This window comes from Lynx canadensis, chromosome B4 (assembly GCF_007474595.2).
Source record: "Lynx canadensis isolate LIC74 chromosome B4, mLynCan4.pri.v2, whole genome shotgun sequence".
In the NCBI taxonomy this organism is placed as follows: domain Eukaryota; kingdom Metazoa; phylum Chordata; class Mammalia; order Carnivora; family Felidae; genus Lynx; species Lynx canadensis.
Window position 1 is genome coordinate 130410627 of NC_044309.1, and position 16032 is coordinate 130426658.

Consider the following 16032-nt stretch of genomic DNA (forward strand, 5'->3'; position numbering starts at 1 on the left):
GCTCTGGTTCCAAAAATGAGGCACCTTCCCCAGCACATCTCCCTTCTCTCCCGCTTCTCTCCCCAAGGATGTAAAACTTGGGTGGGACGGGGTTGGGGGAGGCCTGGGGAGGTCACACAAGAAAAGGCTGCCCCGGTGGTGAATCTGGGGGCCCAGAAGCCAGAACTCAGAGGGACAGGCATTATTCCAAGAGACCACCAGGGCCGGGCAGTGGGGAACATAATTCCAAGAAGATGGCAGCTGCAGTCCGAACCCCTGAGTAGAGGAGTGAAGACCGCACTCGAGGGAGGGAGACGCAGGATTATCTCCTTGGCCGCCCACGCCTCGCCTGTCCCTGCACAACAGCCTTCCCCTTCCTGGTCCTCCAGCCACTCTGTTCCTTCTTGGACAGCCGGCTGGGGGCCATGACCTGATGGAGAGAAGCCCTGAGCAGGGAGTCAGGAGACCTGGGGTCCCACCTTATCCCTGCTCCTGCCCCACATGGCGGTCCAGGGGAGCCCACTTCCCAGATGCCGAGAAGGGGGACCGCGCGTGACTTGAAGAAGGGGGCTCGGCTCAGCATAGAGAAGAGAGGAGGGGTGCGACGGGTGGGTGGCTCACCGCAGTTCCGCTCATCCAGGCCGTTGGGGCAGTCCTTGACCCCATCGCAGGCTGGCACACACAGGCCATTCACAGAGCAGAGGAACTCTCCAGGGCAGGCTGGACGGGGAGGGCGCCGTCAGGACACGTGTCATCGTGCAGACACGGGCAGACGGACACGCTGCATTCGTGTGCTCATGCACACGCCGGTATGCACAGTGCATGAGGACATACGTGGCCAGGCACACGGACCCAGCACGCGCACAGGCATGTATGAGAGGGTGTGCCTAGTGAATGCACGCACGCACGCACGCGCGCGCGCACACACACACACACACACACACACGGTCCTTTTGTCCAGCCTCTGGGGATGGGAGGCAGGCGGGAAGAAGCTGCAGGGGCGTCGGGGGGTGCCCGCCCTGCCCCCCAGGCTGCCCCTACTCACGATCTGACTGGTTGTATAATCCGTAGTGCACCTGCACGCCGGGCCCGGTGAGCGGGATCTGGGAGGTGAAGTTCACGGTGATGCTGGCGCTGGCCACCACGGGGATCCTCTCGGCATAGGGCTGCAGGGTGCGCAGGCCACACAGCCTGGGGGCGACCGAGAGAGGCTCAGGGCCACGCAGGCCGGCCCGAGGGAAGGGACAGCTTAGGTCCCCGCGCACAGACAGGGCAAGGGCAGAGCAGCCGGAGAGGAAGGGGGAGCTGCTCCCCCATCGTCCACCTCATCTGTCTTGACTTCTCCCTTGGGTGAACGCTCACCCCCACAGTCATCTTCTGGAAATCAGCCTCCGTCATCCCCCTGCTCAAAACCCTTCAGTGGCTCCCCATTCCCCGCGGGATAAAATTCAAAGCCTGGCTCCCTAGCAAGTCCGTGGCCTTCTCTGAGCCGCACGCTTTCCTGCCTTAGAAAATAAGGGAAATGGTCACCCTCGTTGACTCCAAACCTGACAAAACTTCAGTGTGTCAGTAGAGGGAGGAGTCCTTGACTGGTCTACTGGGTGTAGACAGGAGAGGACGCTCCCCTTGTGCTCAGTGTGGAGGGGGGCAGGGGGAAGGCAGCCGTGTGCCCCCTTCGGGCACCGTCCTGCCCACTGAGAAGCCTCCATAGCCCTGGGGGGTCTCCCTGTGACTCTCTCTGGACCTGAGGGAGACACCGGTTCTGCTCCCAGGACCAATACAATAGAGTAATGCTGACGGCCATCAGCTTCTCTGTCCCACGAAGGGGGGACCATTTCCCCGGCCACAGGAGGGCCATCACATCCCTCCGGGACTCCCCCACACCAAGATGATGCCCTCGTCCCCACAGAGCAGGTGGGAGAACTTCCACAGAGGGGTGAAGTTCTGCCCAGAGAGCAGGGAGGAATCTTCCCATCTCCAGGGATGGAGGTACGGGGGGGGGGGGGCTCATCCCACCCCACGCCTGGGGGCACCTTGCCTCCCAGAGCACATGGGCACGCTTTCACCAAGGGGGGGGGGGCAGCCCACCCCCAGAGTGACGGGGTCGCTACCCAGACAGCAGCCTGGGGTTCCCTCCCTTCGCAGGTGGGATCCCCTCCCTGAATAGCTCATGGGAACTCCCCCCACAGGGAAGGGAGCACACAGGGCAAATAGGGATGCTTTACAGACGCAGGAAACACCCAGAACACAGGTCAGAAAACATGCAGACGGAAGGGAAAGTGCCCCCCCCCCCCCAGCAGAGAGGACGGGAGGAAGTCAAGACAGCAGGCGGGAATGCCCCAAAGCATGATGGGAGCATCCCACAGCAGATGCAGCCCACAGAGCAGCTCCCCTGATTTGCAGACGCCGGGTACCTCCCCGGAACTTCTAGAACATGGCAAGCCCTCCACAATTCACCTGACTAAGCAATGAGTTCATCAGCAAACACCCGAGGAAGATGTGGGGTTGTCTTGTCCGGCCCCTCCCACATCGACAGCAACATCGCAAGGCCTCACTGCCCAGAGATTTCGAGGCTCTTGCCACAACTCCGTCTCGTGACACAGGGATTGTTCTCGTCCCATTTTCTAGATGAGGCTCGCGTAGGGAACCATCGAGGTAAACCAGAATCCAGGCTGCTCAGGACCTAGGAGGACGCGCTCAGCCCGCTCTGGGGGGGCAGATGGGCACCCTGGCCGTCACTGCAACGTGAGCCCCACTTCCCGGGTTCCGCCACCGACCCGGCTTAAGGTCCAGCCTCCTCCTGCTGTCTAGTCACAGTGAATCCTCTCCTTGCCTCCAGACCAACAGGCAGTTCTCAAAGTGTGGTCCGGGGAACCTCAGGGCGGGGGGTCCAAAGTAAAAATTATGTTCATAATAATGCTCGGATGATACCCGCCACGTTCACCCGCATTCTCTCAACAAGGATGCGGGGGAATTTTCCAGAGACTACACGATGTGTTAGCGATGACGGCAGCCGGTTGAATGTGGAAGCGGATGTGTGTATCCGGTTCTGGTCTACTAATCCAGTTTAGGAGAGAGTTGCAAAAACGTGAAACGATATTTTTTCCCACCAACTGTTTTTGCTTTGGGAAAATATAATTTTTTTTTTTTTTGCAAAATATGTTATTTGTGTTAAAATGTAACGGGCTCGTTATTTTATTTATTTTTTTGTTTTTATTTAAAAAAATGTTTAATGTTTACTTATTCTTGAGACAGAGACAGAGCGTGAACAGGGGAGGGGCAGAGAGAGAGGGAGACACGGAATCGGAAACAGGCTCCAGGTTGAGCTGTCAGCACAGAGCCTGACGTTGGGCTCGAACCCACCAACCGTGAGATCATGACCTGAGCGGAAGTCGGACGCTTGACCGACTGAGCCACCCAGGCACCCCGGGGCTCGTTATTTTAAATGAATTGGTAAGTGTTTTTAAATTTTCGTACCTCTAATTTCTAATGCTGTAAACGTAGAGGATATGACCCGCATAAGAACGCTTTGGGGCGCTCAATAATTTTAAAAGGTGTAAAGGTGGAAAATTTGGAGAAGCCCGGCTCCTCCAGTCCAAGGGGACAAGACAGGGAGGAAACGCCACTAGGGGGCGCCTTCGAGCAGTCCTGGCCCCTGTCCTTTTAAAACTAAGGAAGCAAAGCGGGTTTGGGCTGGTTGGCTGGTTCGTCCATCGGACTGTTTCTAACGTGGACAAATGTTATCATGGATTATTATGCCCGGAGATTTTTCCCTGAGGAGCAGGGACAGGGGAGGTAGGAGGTGGAAAATACGGGGCCAGGGGAAATGTGTCACAGCACAACCCTGAACGTGTTTAATTAAGGCTCAGGGGCGTGAGGCACTGTCCCCACACAGTCAGGGACAGACTGTGGAGAGACGGGGAAGGAACCAGAGCCAGGTGGGAGAGGAGTGGAACATTTCAATCTAGAAGAATCTGAGGGCCGCGTGGTCACCCTGAGCTCTGGCTCTCATGTACCAGTGTGTGCTGACCGGACATTTTCCCTACTGGCATCTGAGAGAAGAAATTCCAGAATCAGCCCGTGGCTCAGCCTGGTGTCCCCGGGACCTGTCTGGGCAGCATCTGGGGCTCACCCTGGAGGGCTGGGGCAGGGGCTGGCGACAGCCTTCCTGGGGCAAGTCTCTCCCACAAGAATTCAAGGCAGAGGCTACAATCTAGGGACTCAGGCTGACTCACCCAAGTTAAAGACGGTCTGTTTCGTCGATGCAATGTTAAAATAATTTTTTTTTTTTTCAAGTTCAGTCAGCCGCTAATGTCACATAATAATCTAGATCCCTCTTCTGGAAAGGAAGCCCCAGGAACACTGGCTGGAAATAATCAGAGGCATGTGTAGGGCTGCAGCCCGCCCCTCCCTCTCCTGCTCTCCCCGACGCAGCCTGCCTCACGGAGTGACGCACCAGCTGGGCCCCCGTGTGCATCTGCGTGTCTGGATCCTGCTGCAAAGCCTTCTGGGGAAGGGCATGCCCCCCCCCCCCCGGCTCTCTAATTCCTCCCCGTCCAAGCGTCACCTCCTCCCCCACCAGCCCTCTTCAGGAGGCGCCAGGAGTCTAAAGGCCGTGGAACCCAGCTCAGCTGCAAAGCGTGGGGGTCTGGAGGCACATGTTTGCGCAGTGGCCGGCTTGCTTTCTCACCTCTCCAGGTTGGGGTTTTTTCCTTCTCGCCTCACCCAGACTGTCAGAAGAGACCCTATCAACCTTCTTGCACATCAGCAACTCCACACCGGGAGGAATTCAAGAAAGATTGGGTGGGTGGAGGGAAGGAGGGAAGGAAGGAAGGAGGGAAGGAGGGAAGGAGGGAAGGAAGGAAAGGTAGATGGATGGAAGGAAGGATGGGTGGATGGATAGATGGGTCAATGGATGGAAGGGTGGGTGGATAGAAGGAAGGAAAAGTGGGTGGGTAGGTGGATGGATGAATGGAAGGAAGGAAGGAAGGATCCGGGATGGCTGCATGCACGCACACATTCCCTTCCCTGAGGACAGATTACGTGCGAAGGCGGGTCAGAAGGCACAAGCACTAAAGAAGGGAGAATAGCAGCGTCTGGCGTGGCGGCCAGAGCTCCGGACCCAGAGCCGCAGAGCCGAGCTGGAGGCCAGCTTTGCCACGTGAAGCAGCCGCGTGACCTCGGGCACATCGACCTCAGCAAGCGTCAGTTTTCACGTCTATAAAATGGGGGCGATAACATCTCCCTTGCGGGGTATGTTAAGGAACACATGAGAAAACGACTTCCTGGAAAGCCAGCTGCTGATGCCGTCGGGCTGTGAGCTCGTCTAGGGCAGCAGCTGGAGCCGGGCCTGCACACGACCAGCACCCGGCCCTGGGGTCGGGCTGACTTCAGTCTGACTGGGAGCCCCCGTGGCTGCAGGCAGTGCTGGCCACCCAGTGGCTCAGAGGACTAGGAGGGCCACCCGTAGCCAGGTCAGGCACAGGGGGCTCCCGCGGGCCCAGGGAGCCGGTGCTTCTGCCTCTCCCGTCAGCAGGAGGGAAGGGGAAATGATCGGGCAGATCACGAGAAAAGTGACATCACAGCGGAGGAAGCTGGCAGGAGGCAGATTCCCGGTAAAGGGGAAACCTATGCTGTGGTGACGCCCAGCCAGAGCGGGTTCTGTGAAATCAAGCCGCCGGTGGCCAGGCTCACTAGGCCACGTCCCTCCCCGCCGCCTCCGGGCCACTCAGAGGGCGTGAGGCCTCGGCCGTGGGCGCCGGGAGAAGCCGGGTAGAAAGGAGGGAGGTGGGGAAAGGCAGAAAGGGCCCAGAGGAGGGAGGCCACAAAGCCGAGGATGCCCAGCCTTTCCTCATCGCTACATCGCCACCTGAAGGGCAAGTCCCCTTTGCCCCCAACCCGCCCTCTATCGCTCCTCGTCCGTGGCCATTCTGGGTCCAAGGGCCGTGCCCTCCCCCTCCCTATACACCCTGTGCCTGCAAATCAACACCCTTCCCCGGACCTCTCATATCTTTGCCACCCACACAAGCAAATTTTCCAACAAATGCTCATTCAAAGAGTTTCTCAGCGTCTACACTGGATGATCATTATCAAAAAAGAGCGAAACCAGAGGAAATGTTTGTCCGGTGCTTATGATCTGGAGACACACGTCCGCCTTCCCTTCCACACTCAGACATGGGCAGGAACCCCGGGGGGCCGGCCTGGGGCGTGAGTCTCCACCTGGGGACCCTGGATCCTTCCCGAAGGTCTCAGGAGATAGAGGTGGGACTTCCCGGGCCGTTCTCGGAACTGGCGAGGGCCACAGAGGCCGTCAGTCCTCTCACCCGGGTGCCGGCGGGCTGGTCAGGAGCGCGTGGCCAAGAGAGTGAACAGCCAGCACAGCTGCTCAGAGGCTCTGCAGGAGAACCCACACTCGGGCGGGCACTTACGGGTGCAGGCGAACACGCGCGAACTCACGCACACAGGCATGCGTATGCACACCCGCACACGCTTTGGATCCGACCGCCTCGCCCGACTCTGGTTGCAAGAGTGACTCCCCTGGGTCCCCAGGGAGCTCCCTGAGGATAAAGGTGGAGGTGCCCAGAAACGACACCCGCGCGCTGGGACCCATGGGACAGGGTGCCTTTTGTTTCCCGAACAGCACGGGCCTGAGGTCGCACCACAGGCATTTCGCCTTTTTTCCCTTTAACCACAGTCCCTGATGAATTGCCAGGGCCCCGGAAAGGATGACGACGAGTCAAGGAGCGTCGTCAACCCTGTGACCTTTTGTCTGAATAGCATCGACCGACAAAGCCCGCGTTGGAGAATGTGGACACCAGTCCCAGAATCCGAGGCTTCCAGAGTCCTGGAACCTTTTTGCATTTTGTGTCCTGGAATCTCGGACACTCAAACTCCGTGAAGCCAAGACGTCGGGAACTTTGCACATGAGCATCCCAGCCTCTGAGGCCAGAATCCTGGGATTGGAAGAGAGGGCAGAGGCCCGACCCTACTAGGTGCAGAAGCTTCTCTCCAACGTCCTTGGACCCCACCCCGGCCGGCGAGGCTACTTCAAGATCCCTCTTCTCTCCCCAAACGTCTGCCGCCCAACAATGGGGCCCCGGGAGGGCCTCCTACTCCCCCTACCCCCGCAGCCCTGCCTGTAACTTACATCATCATCTCACCGCTACAGGTGCCCGAACCTTCCCCTCTCCCTCTGGGGGCCGCTCCCACTCAGGGCTTAGGCATGGAGCCCCTCCCATCATAAGTATCCCCTCCCCCAAATGTCCCAGGTCACCCACCTCTTCCCAGACTGGGGAGAGCGTGTCTACACTGCCTCCCTTCCCCACCACCCTCCCGCCTCACTCCTCGCAGCTGTCAGGGCCACCGGGGGCCCCAGGTTGCCTGCCCCAGTGGCCATTTACCAGTCCTCCTCCTACTGATCAAACTGCATCCCCGGATGACCCACGGGCGGCCCCGCTGTGTCCTGTCCCACCTCCCCGAGGGCTCACTTCTTCCTCCGAAACTTTGTCCTCAGGGGGCCCAAGTCAGGACAGACAGCAGGGCAAGCGTCCCGTGGGTGATGTGGGTGATACGGAGCGACCCTGGCGATCGGCCACCCTTGGTCACATTAGCCAGAGCGGGCTTGGCCCTGGCCATGCAGCTTTCCAGCCCGGAAGCCACTCGACTTTGGCCAACAGCAGGGCGTGGGGTAAGGGAAGAGGGGTCCCCGGGTGCACGTGGAGTCCTGTGGCTCCGGCATCGTCTCACTTGAGAATTCAGGGGACCAGACAGTGGGGTGACAGCAGCCAAGGAAGCGAAGCCATCCCGCCCGAACCAGAATCAACAGCCAAGGTGTCCGAGACCTTCGGCTGGCAGGACGGGAGGCTGGGGCCGGGGCGGCGGGCCTAATAGCCTCGCCTGTGCCCTGTGCCCTCCTCCTGCGCTGCCCCTCTGAGGTCCGGGACGTGGGCTCCCCAGGCGGGTGACTGTGGGGAGAGGAAGGGGGCCCCAGGGGGTGGGTACCTCCGGTTCTGGATCGTCCACTGTCCCTGGGTGCACGGCAGGTCATACCTCTGCCTCCGCAGAGCATAGGCGTCAAACCAGAGGGCTAAGCCGTAGTCCAGGGAGGGCACCTGTGACAGAGGAGTGGTCACCACGCGGCCCGTGGGCTGTGGCTGGGCTGGTGGCCCCACTTCCCAGCCCCGCAAAGGGAGGAGGCCTGTCGACACAGAGGGCCTGCCGGGGCTGAGGTTTGTCTGTCACTCAACACACAGGCACCACTGCGGCCAAGGGAGGCAGACCTTGGCCACACTTGTCCTCCCCTCCCCCTCCCGGGGAGATGTGCACAGCGGTCCCCTCCCCGCCGGGGCTTCCTGAGGTCCATAGGGTGCCCTGGGCAGAGGGGCAGATGGGTGGCAGGGCACGGGGCTCACCATGAGGTGCCAGGAGCAGTGGGTGCTGGGCGAGTAGTAGCTGGGGAAGTAAGGCGTGCTGAGGACGCCCTGCGGCTCCAGACGGCCCTCCAGGGTCAGGTTCACCTCGCAAGCTGGGGCCCCGAGAACAGCTGTTACACAGGGTCCCCCCGGCCCCAGCTCGCTGCGCCTCCCAGCAGGTGAGAGGCAGCCGCAACCCCACCCGCATCCTGCCATTAAACCGTCGAGCTCAGTGGTCGAGTGTGAATGTGTGGCCTTGGGCCTCAGTTTCCCCATCTGCAACAGTAGGCCACAGTAGCACCTACCTCACAGGGCAGCTAAGCCGATTAAATAGACACGCATCGCACAGAGAGCCTGATCGGTGGTGAGTCCTCAAATAAATGTTACCTATTGGCACGAATTGTGTGTTGCCCTTGAACGTTTACTACACGTGGTCACCGCTGTGCAAGCCTCGCGGTTCTGGGCATCGGGGGAGGGAGAATCACTCCCCTTTGCAAAGCTGAGATTCCGAGAGGAGGAGGGACCTGGCTGAGGTCACACAGTGAGAGGGCGAGGGATCAGGAGGGTTCCCAGGGGCCCCGCCACCTCTCCCCGGGGCCAGGGTCACCTTGTCCCCCTCTCCTCTGAGCTATGTCAGTGATTCCCTGGAACCAGCGAGGGCTCCGGCAGCTCCTCGGCCCCAGGCACCCCCCACAGGGCTGCCGGAACCCAGCCGGGGCCGCTGGGGACCTGGGCCACTGCCAGGAGACATCTGGGGCCAACGCCAGGGGCGGGAAGAGGCAGACTGCCAAGAGAGGTGGGGGCAGCGTCTCGTGGTCTCCTGTCTCCAACCCTCTCTTCCACCTGCTCCAGAAACTAGAGGGGCCCAGCCTAACGACAGCCAGGGCACGAAGGGCAGGGTGAGCTCTTCCTGGGAAAGGGGGTGTCAGCGAGGGAGGTCCGGAGCAGGAGGACAGCGGGGAGACCCGCGGGCAGCCTGGGGAGCCCTTCCCGGAAATGGTGTGGACAGCCCTCCCTGAGCCGAACGCCTTCTCCAGAGAGATGTGGGGCTCACCCTAGGTATGCGAGGGTGGTCTGGGGGTGAATCTGAGGTTCTCGGGGCCTCCTGACCACAGACCCACCCTCTAGCCTCAGGCAGGTGCAGGGGCGGGAGGGGGGCGGGCGGGGGGGGGGCGGAAAGGGCCAGGGGAGGAGCCTGGAGAGGAGACACAGGTCCAGGGTGGGGACAGAACAGACAATAAACAGAAAGAGGGTGGGAGAGAGAATGAGGGAGACGGGGGACAGGGACAGGGAGGGTCGGAGAGCCAGGTGAAAGGTAGGGAAATGGAGTGAGAATAGAGGACAGAAGAGAGGAGCCGAGGGCACGGGAGGGTGGAGAGCGGAGGAGCTTCCAGAACCTTCCCTCTGCCCCCGTCCCATTTCCAACTCCAACAGGAAGGTGAAAGGTCTGCTGGCCTGTGCCCTGGGTTTCTCACAGCAACGCCCCCCCCCCATCCCTAGGGACCCGACCCCTCACCCTGGAAGGCCACAGGCTGCACGGAGAGTACAAAGGGGTCGTAGTAGCTGTGCAGGCCTTTCTTCCAGACCACGGCCATGACGGCGCCGGATGCCAGGACTTCCACCACGGGCTCCTGGCGACTGCAGCCGTAGACCCTGGAAGGACAGAGAAAGGTGGCCGGGGCGGGAGGGGCCCGGGAGGGCGGTCTAAGAGCAGCACAGCTGTGGCCAGCCTGCTGTGTGTCCTTGGGCAGGTTTCTGACCCTCTCTGGCCCAGGAGGCCGACTGGAGGCCCTGGGAGGGTCAGGCCAGCTCCTCAGGTGAGAGAGGGCAGGAGGTTGCCTCCCGTCCCTCAGCCCCTGTCCCCTCAGAAGCCCTGTGACCCCCGGGTGCCCGGCCGGTACCCCGCAGGGAGCCCAGGTTTCAGGGTTGAGGGGCCCGAGGTCACCTGTAGTGGGCGCCTCAGCCTTTAACGTTGGGGGTTCTTTTCTTTTATCTGCTTAGCAGCAGAGACAAAAATGTGTCGCCGTCTCCCAGGGTGTGAAACCCATAAGAGAAACCACGGGGTTCAAGTAGGTCGGGGACCCTCCTGCTTTGCCCTCTTTATCACCGCACAAGACCCTCTCACGACTCCGGGGTGCAAGTCTGGGGACCCCCTGACCTTATCCGACCCATCATTGGAGACCTGCAAGGCTCTGAGGTGGGATGTCCGAGCTGCCTGGGTACCACAGCGGGCAGGGGCGAGGCCGAGCCGGGTCCCCTCCCTCTGGGCAGGCCGTGTGGGGGGTGGGACTTGAAGAAGCCCCAGGGGAAGCCCGCGAGCATCCCCACCCTCATCGGGGCTGGAAATCAGATGGTGTCTGACTTCTCCGCCTTCCCAGAGCCCTCCAGGAACCCAGCCCACGCACACCCCAGATTGAGGTCACCATGTGGGGGGCGGTGTCGCAAATGAGTGTGCCGCCTCAGAGCCAGGATATTCAGAGAGGCGGGGGGGGGGGTGAGGGGGGAGGGGAGGGATCTGGGGGAGAACCTCGGCCCTGCCCAGCCTCCAGGATTGCCCTTGATCTGAACACGCGGGTCTCGCCCCCACTCCCGCCTGGAAGCTGGGCCAGCCCGAGCGAGACAGAGGAGGCAGCAGCCTGGGGCACCCCCCTGCCCTCCCAGCCGGGCCCCTCTACCTGTCACAGAGCCACGTGACACCTGGGCTCACAGAGCCCCTCCCCCACGCTGCAGAGGTGGCCACATCTCCTGGAGGCGGAGGCCATTTCCAGCCCCCTCGTGGTCTCCCCCCACCACCCCCACCGCCACTTGCCCGCTTCCTGCCCTTGTCATCCTATCCGATGCCCTAAAGCCCTGCTCCTCTGCTCAAGAACTTTGGGGGGGGGGCTGGTAAGTGGGGGCCACTTACCAAGTGTTACAGCTCAAACTGCTCCGGGCATTCAATGCCCCTCGTGACCCAATCCCACTAGACTATACACAACGAGAGTAGTAACGGACAGCAGTTACTGGATATTTGATGGATACATTGAACACGTAGCAATAATGGATAGCATTACGATGTGTGAGAAGCGTGGCACTGATGGTTTCCTTTAAATCCTCGCAACAACCCGGCAAGGTGGGCGTGATTCTGCCCCCATTTTACAAGTGAGGAAACTGAGGCTCAGAGAGGCAAAGTGACTTGCCTTAGGACACGCCCCTGAGAAGCACCAGAGGTGGGGGGTGGGAGGTCTGGGGCTGCCAGACCCTGAAGCGTCCTGACAAGCCCTGTCGCCCCTCAGAGCTGAGGTTCGGGGTCATCTCGTACAACCGCTTTGTTACAGGTGGGGAAACCGAGGCTCAGGGAGGGAAAGGGGACGGCCCACAAGACGCAGCCCCTTTCAGCCTCTTTTCCCTTTCTCCGTGGGCTAGCCCCGCTGCCTCTCAAGAGACCACACACCGAGGAGCAGGGTCACACAGCCCCTCATCTCGGAACGGGGTGCAATTTGGCCCCCACATCACCGCCCCCTTCCCGGGACTCACGAGGTGATGAGCCTCCTCTCCAGGGGCCCGGCCACGTCGTACATGGCCAGCCGGTCCCGGCACTCGGCCAGCGTCCACTCGAGCCGGAGTTTGAGCATGAGATCCTTGGGGCCCTGCAGGTGCCACAGGCAGCTGGAGGCCAGGTGGTCGGGCCCCTTCAGCCGTTGGACCTGGCCCTGGCCCACGTAGCTGTAGCGGTAGCAGCCTGGAGGAGGGAGAGGCACAGGCCCCCTGACCCCTGTTAGCCAGGAGGAGAGACCCCGGGGGGCCAGCCGGTCCTCACCTGGGCGGCGGTGGCCCGGGGACAGCAGCTGGATGGGGAGCAGCCCAGATGCGCCTTGTCCCTTCTTTCTGTCTCCCCGCTGGCTCCCATCTCTCCCCATCCACGCATTCACTCATGGGTCCATTCGTTCGTTCGCTTAAGCGCTCACTGACCTCTCCATGCCCGGCGAGTGCCAGAGAAAAGTCCGGTCACCGCCTGGGAGCACCAAGAACAGCGAGGACAGATACAGAGCCCAGCAGTAAGTAACAGCTCAGGAAGCGAGGGCTCTAAGCCCAGCCGGCTGTAGGGCTGGGGAGACCTGGGGTGGGGGTGGGGGGTGGGGGGAGGCAGGGTCACAGCGCGAACAAACGGCCGGTGGCCAGAGGGGGCCAGGGGACTTTGAGGCAAGAGAGCAAGCCGGAGGAGGGAGGCAGGGCCCAGATCACGCCCTGGAGCGGAGACCCTTTCCCCCGTGGCCACGGGGAGCCATGGAAGGTTAGGCAGGGCTGGGGCGTGGCGGGGCTCGGATCACAGACCCCTCTGACTGCTGGGAGCAGCTTCGAGGAGGCCGAGCGACCTGCAAGGTGGCTGTGCAATAGGGGGAGAAGGGCGAGGGGCTCCCGGGGGGGCTCCGCCGGTTAAGCGTCCGACTTCGGCTCGGGTCGCGATCTCGCGATCTCGCGGTTGGCGAGTTCGAGCCCCGCGTCGGGCTCTGCGCGGACAGCTCGGAGCCCGCCTGGAGCCCGCTTCCGAGTCTGTGTCTGCCCCTCCCCCGCTCATGCGCGGTCTCGCACTAATGAACTTTTAGAAAATTTTTTTGGCAAAAAGCGGGGACTAGGGTGAGGGTTTCATTTCAGGTGGAGAGGAGGGCGCGCGCTCCGGTGGGGCCGAGAGGCAGCGCTGGGTCGAGAAAGTGGCCTCGAGCTAATGATGAGGACACAGATCGCACTGATCAAGCATTTGATGCAGGGCTGCGGGGAGGGCGGCTAAGCGCCCTCCACTCACCACCTCACTTAACAGCCCCGTGAAGCAGTTGCTGTCGGCGTCCCCCTTTACAGACCCGGGCGGGATGGGGGCCACGACACCGCCCTGCAGGCCTTGTCACACCGCTTAGGGCTGATGTGCGTTTGCGTGCCCACCACGGGGCCTGGCACGAAGCAGGTGCTCTGTACGGGGGGCGAGGGTTCTCTGGGTGAGTGGGGGGAGGGGGAGAAGGGGGAGCTGGGGCAGAGAGCCCTGTGACTTGTCAGCCTCCAGCCGGGCCCCCCCCCCCCCGCTTGAGGCTCGGACACAGCCAGTCCCGCCGGCTGCCCTCACTCTGCAGCCCCTTCTCCCTCCCCTCCTGCGTCCGCACCCCGCTGCACCTGCCGCCTGACTGAATCCATGAGCCTTGCGGGCAATGTCAGGACGTGCACGGCAGGCCCCCCCTGCACCGTTCTAGCATCTTCGTGCGCTCACCCCCTCGGCACGGTCGGTGGGGGCCCTACTGTGTGTTTGATTCAGGCCCCAGGGACCAGCAGCCAACAGTTTCTCCCCTGGAGCCCGAGTCTCTCGTCGAAGCCTCACGCTAGGGTAGCCCGGGAAGCAGCAGGGATGAGGGGAGGCGCCCCGGTAGGTGGGAGGCAGCCTGGTGGGTGAGGGGCTCGCCCCCTGCCCTGCAGTCCCAGCGCCACCTTCTCATCAGCCGCGTGACTCGGTTGCTTCGCCACTCCGTTTTGGCGAACGCCCACTATGGTCGCCCATTTCCCACCTCCTTCTCTGGGGGGTTCTGAGCACCAGTGAGGGAACGGAGGGGAGGATGCTTTGCTCAGATGCTGCTGCCTCAACCCCCTCGTCCTGAGCCCTGGCCGTCCTGACTCCATCGGGGAGTTGATTTCCTCCGGGGGGGGGGGGTGCGGGGGGGGGGGGGGGGGACGGGGCACCAGTGACAGGGAAGAGACAGGGCCTCTGATCTGCCTGAGCCAGCACCTGGGGAAGGCCGCCTGGCTCTTCCTGGTCGTCTGTTTTCTTCAAATCTTGCCCCAAGTTGAGGTTTTGCTTTTGCCATTTTAATAATTTCTCTCTTTTTTAACTGGTTTTCTTTGTTTTGGAGAGGCAGAGAGAGACAGAGCACGAGCGGGGAAGGGGCAGAGAGAGGGAGACACAGAATCCGAAGCAGACTCCACGCTCCGAGCTGTCCGCACAGAGCCCGACGCGGGGCTCGAACTCACGGACCGCGAGATCCTGACCTGAGCCGAAGTCGGATGTTTAACCGACTGAGCCACCCGGGCACACACCCCCCCCTTTTTTTGAGGCTTATTAAGTAGAGAAGTACCTGCTGGTCTCTGTTGATCATCAGAAATATGTTTGGGAACCCTGTCACCTCCGGTCATCGGGAGAGAGTAAACGAACATGCCTGCTGCATTCTCCTTGCCTGGCCTTTGCTCACACTGTTCCCTCTGCCCAGAGTGTCCCTTCCTCTTCGCAGCCTGACAGACCCCTACCCATCTCCCATGCCTGAGTCTGCTGCCTGACCCCCCCCCCCATGAAGGCATCCAGGACCCCCCGCCCTCCCGGGCAGGAGCAACTTTTCCCTCCCTCTAGAGGCAGGGTCCCTTCTTCTGCTTTGGATTGTGGCCCCTGGTGTCCCTCCGTCCCCAGGGTGGAATGATCCCCCCCCCTTCCGCTGCCCCTGGGACCTCTGCTCTAGCGCTGGCACTTGGTGTTATGAGATTCTGTTTATTTGTCTGTCTCTCTCCTGGGCTCAGAGCTCCTCTGAGGGCAGGGGTGAGGACACGGTCATCTGATGTCCCCAGAGCAGGCACGGGGCCTGGCATGGGGGAAATGCTCGAAAAAGCCTGTACGAAGGATTTGAATTGTCATCCTCGCCCCATCAGACACCGTGCTCCCGGGGAGCAGGGACTCCAGACGTGCACCGAACCGAATAAAGATAATTACGAAGCAACCGCCAGAAACCTGAGGACGCGTGGACAGCCAGCTCAGGCAAGGGCGGCAGAAAAGCCCATCCAAGACCAAGGGTCACGGTGTGAGTACCGGTGCAGCGGAAGATGATAGGGAGCTACGTAGGGAGATCGATCGATCGATCCCTCCATCCGTCCGTCTTTCACATTCTCCTTTGAACCAGTTTTGCAATATTCTACTGGTTCCCTCGTTAAGAAGTTAAATACATCTTTGATGTGTGCTCACTACAGTTTCGAGAACCATGATTTCAGCTACTTGGAAATCGCACTTTGACCTCATCACCTCCATCCCCCGAAGAAGTGAGCATTTGACCGGGCCAGAAGATAAGAGAGGGTAGGACGATGATTTCAATCCTGCCTGCCCCACTGAGAGGGGGCTGATGCCCTCAGCCTGGCCTCAGCTCTGGGTAGACGCTCTAGGTAATGTAAGAAGGAGCTGGGAATTTAGGAGCTTCTGCTCGGGACCACAGGGCACAGCAGCACAGGTTGTGCACTGCACAACCGCAGGAGTCTCCAGTCACGCAGACTCCGATGTGGACAGTGCCGCCTGGCGCTGTGCGGCATGGTGGCCCTGCTGGTACTTTGTTCCCAGGGCGCAGGAGGAGGACTACGGAGCCTCTTGGAGAAAAGCAAAGCGAGTCTGGCAACAGGGCATGGGAGTAGGGGAGGAAGACAGGGCAGATGAGCCTGGCTAAGAAGGGGAAGGAAAATGTGAAGGGAGTATCCTTGAACGTGACAGAAAGATCTCCAAGAGACCAAGGTTTAAATGCAAAGCGGCTGATAACGCTTGGAATTGGCCAGAGTATTTTCTACCATTAGTGGAAACCGTAGCTTTCCACGAAACTGAGTTTGGCGATAAAAAAAGGAGAGTCACGTTTACGTGCAATTAACCCAGCTACTCACT

At 60.9% G+C, this 16032-nt stretch overlaps 1 protein-coding gene across 1 annotated transcript in view; it reads right to left on the bottom strand.

Annotated features, from left to right (window-relative positions):
• TMPRSS6 (transmembrane serine protease 6) overlaps positions 1-16032 on the bottom strand; it is a 35062-nt gene that overhangs the window by 7118 nt on the left and 11912 nt on the right. The window contains exons 7-12 of the mRNA XM_030322312.1: positions 11907-12111; positions 9907-10043; positions 8391-8503; positions 7981-8090; positions 1025-1170; positions 601-699 (exon numbers count right to left, since the gene is read on the bottom strand). Of these exons, the coding sequence (XP_030178172.1) occupies positions 601-699; positions 1025-1170; positions 7981-8090; positions 8391-8503; positions 9907-10043; positions 11907-12111 (810 nt within the window). The remainder of the gene's footprint in view (positions 1-600; positions 700-1024; positions 1171-7980; positions 8091-8390; positions 8504-9906; positions 10044-11906; positions 12112-16032) is intronic.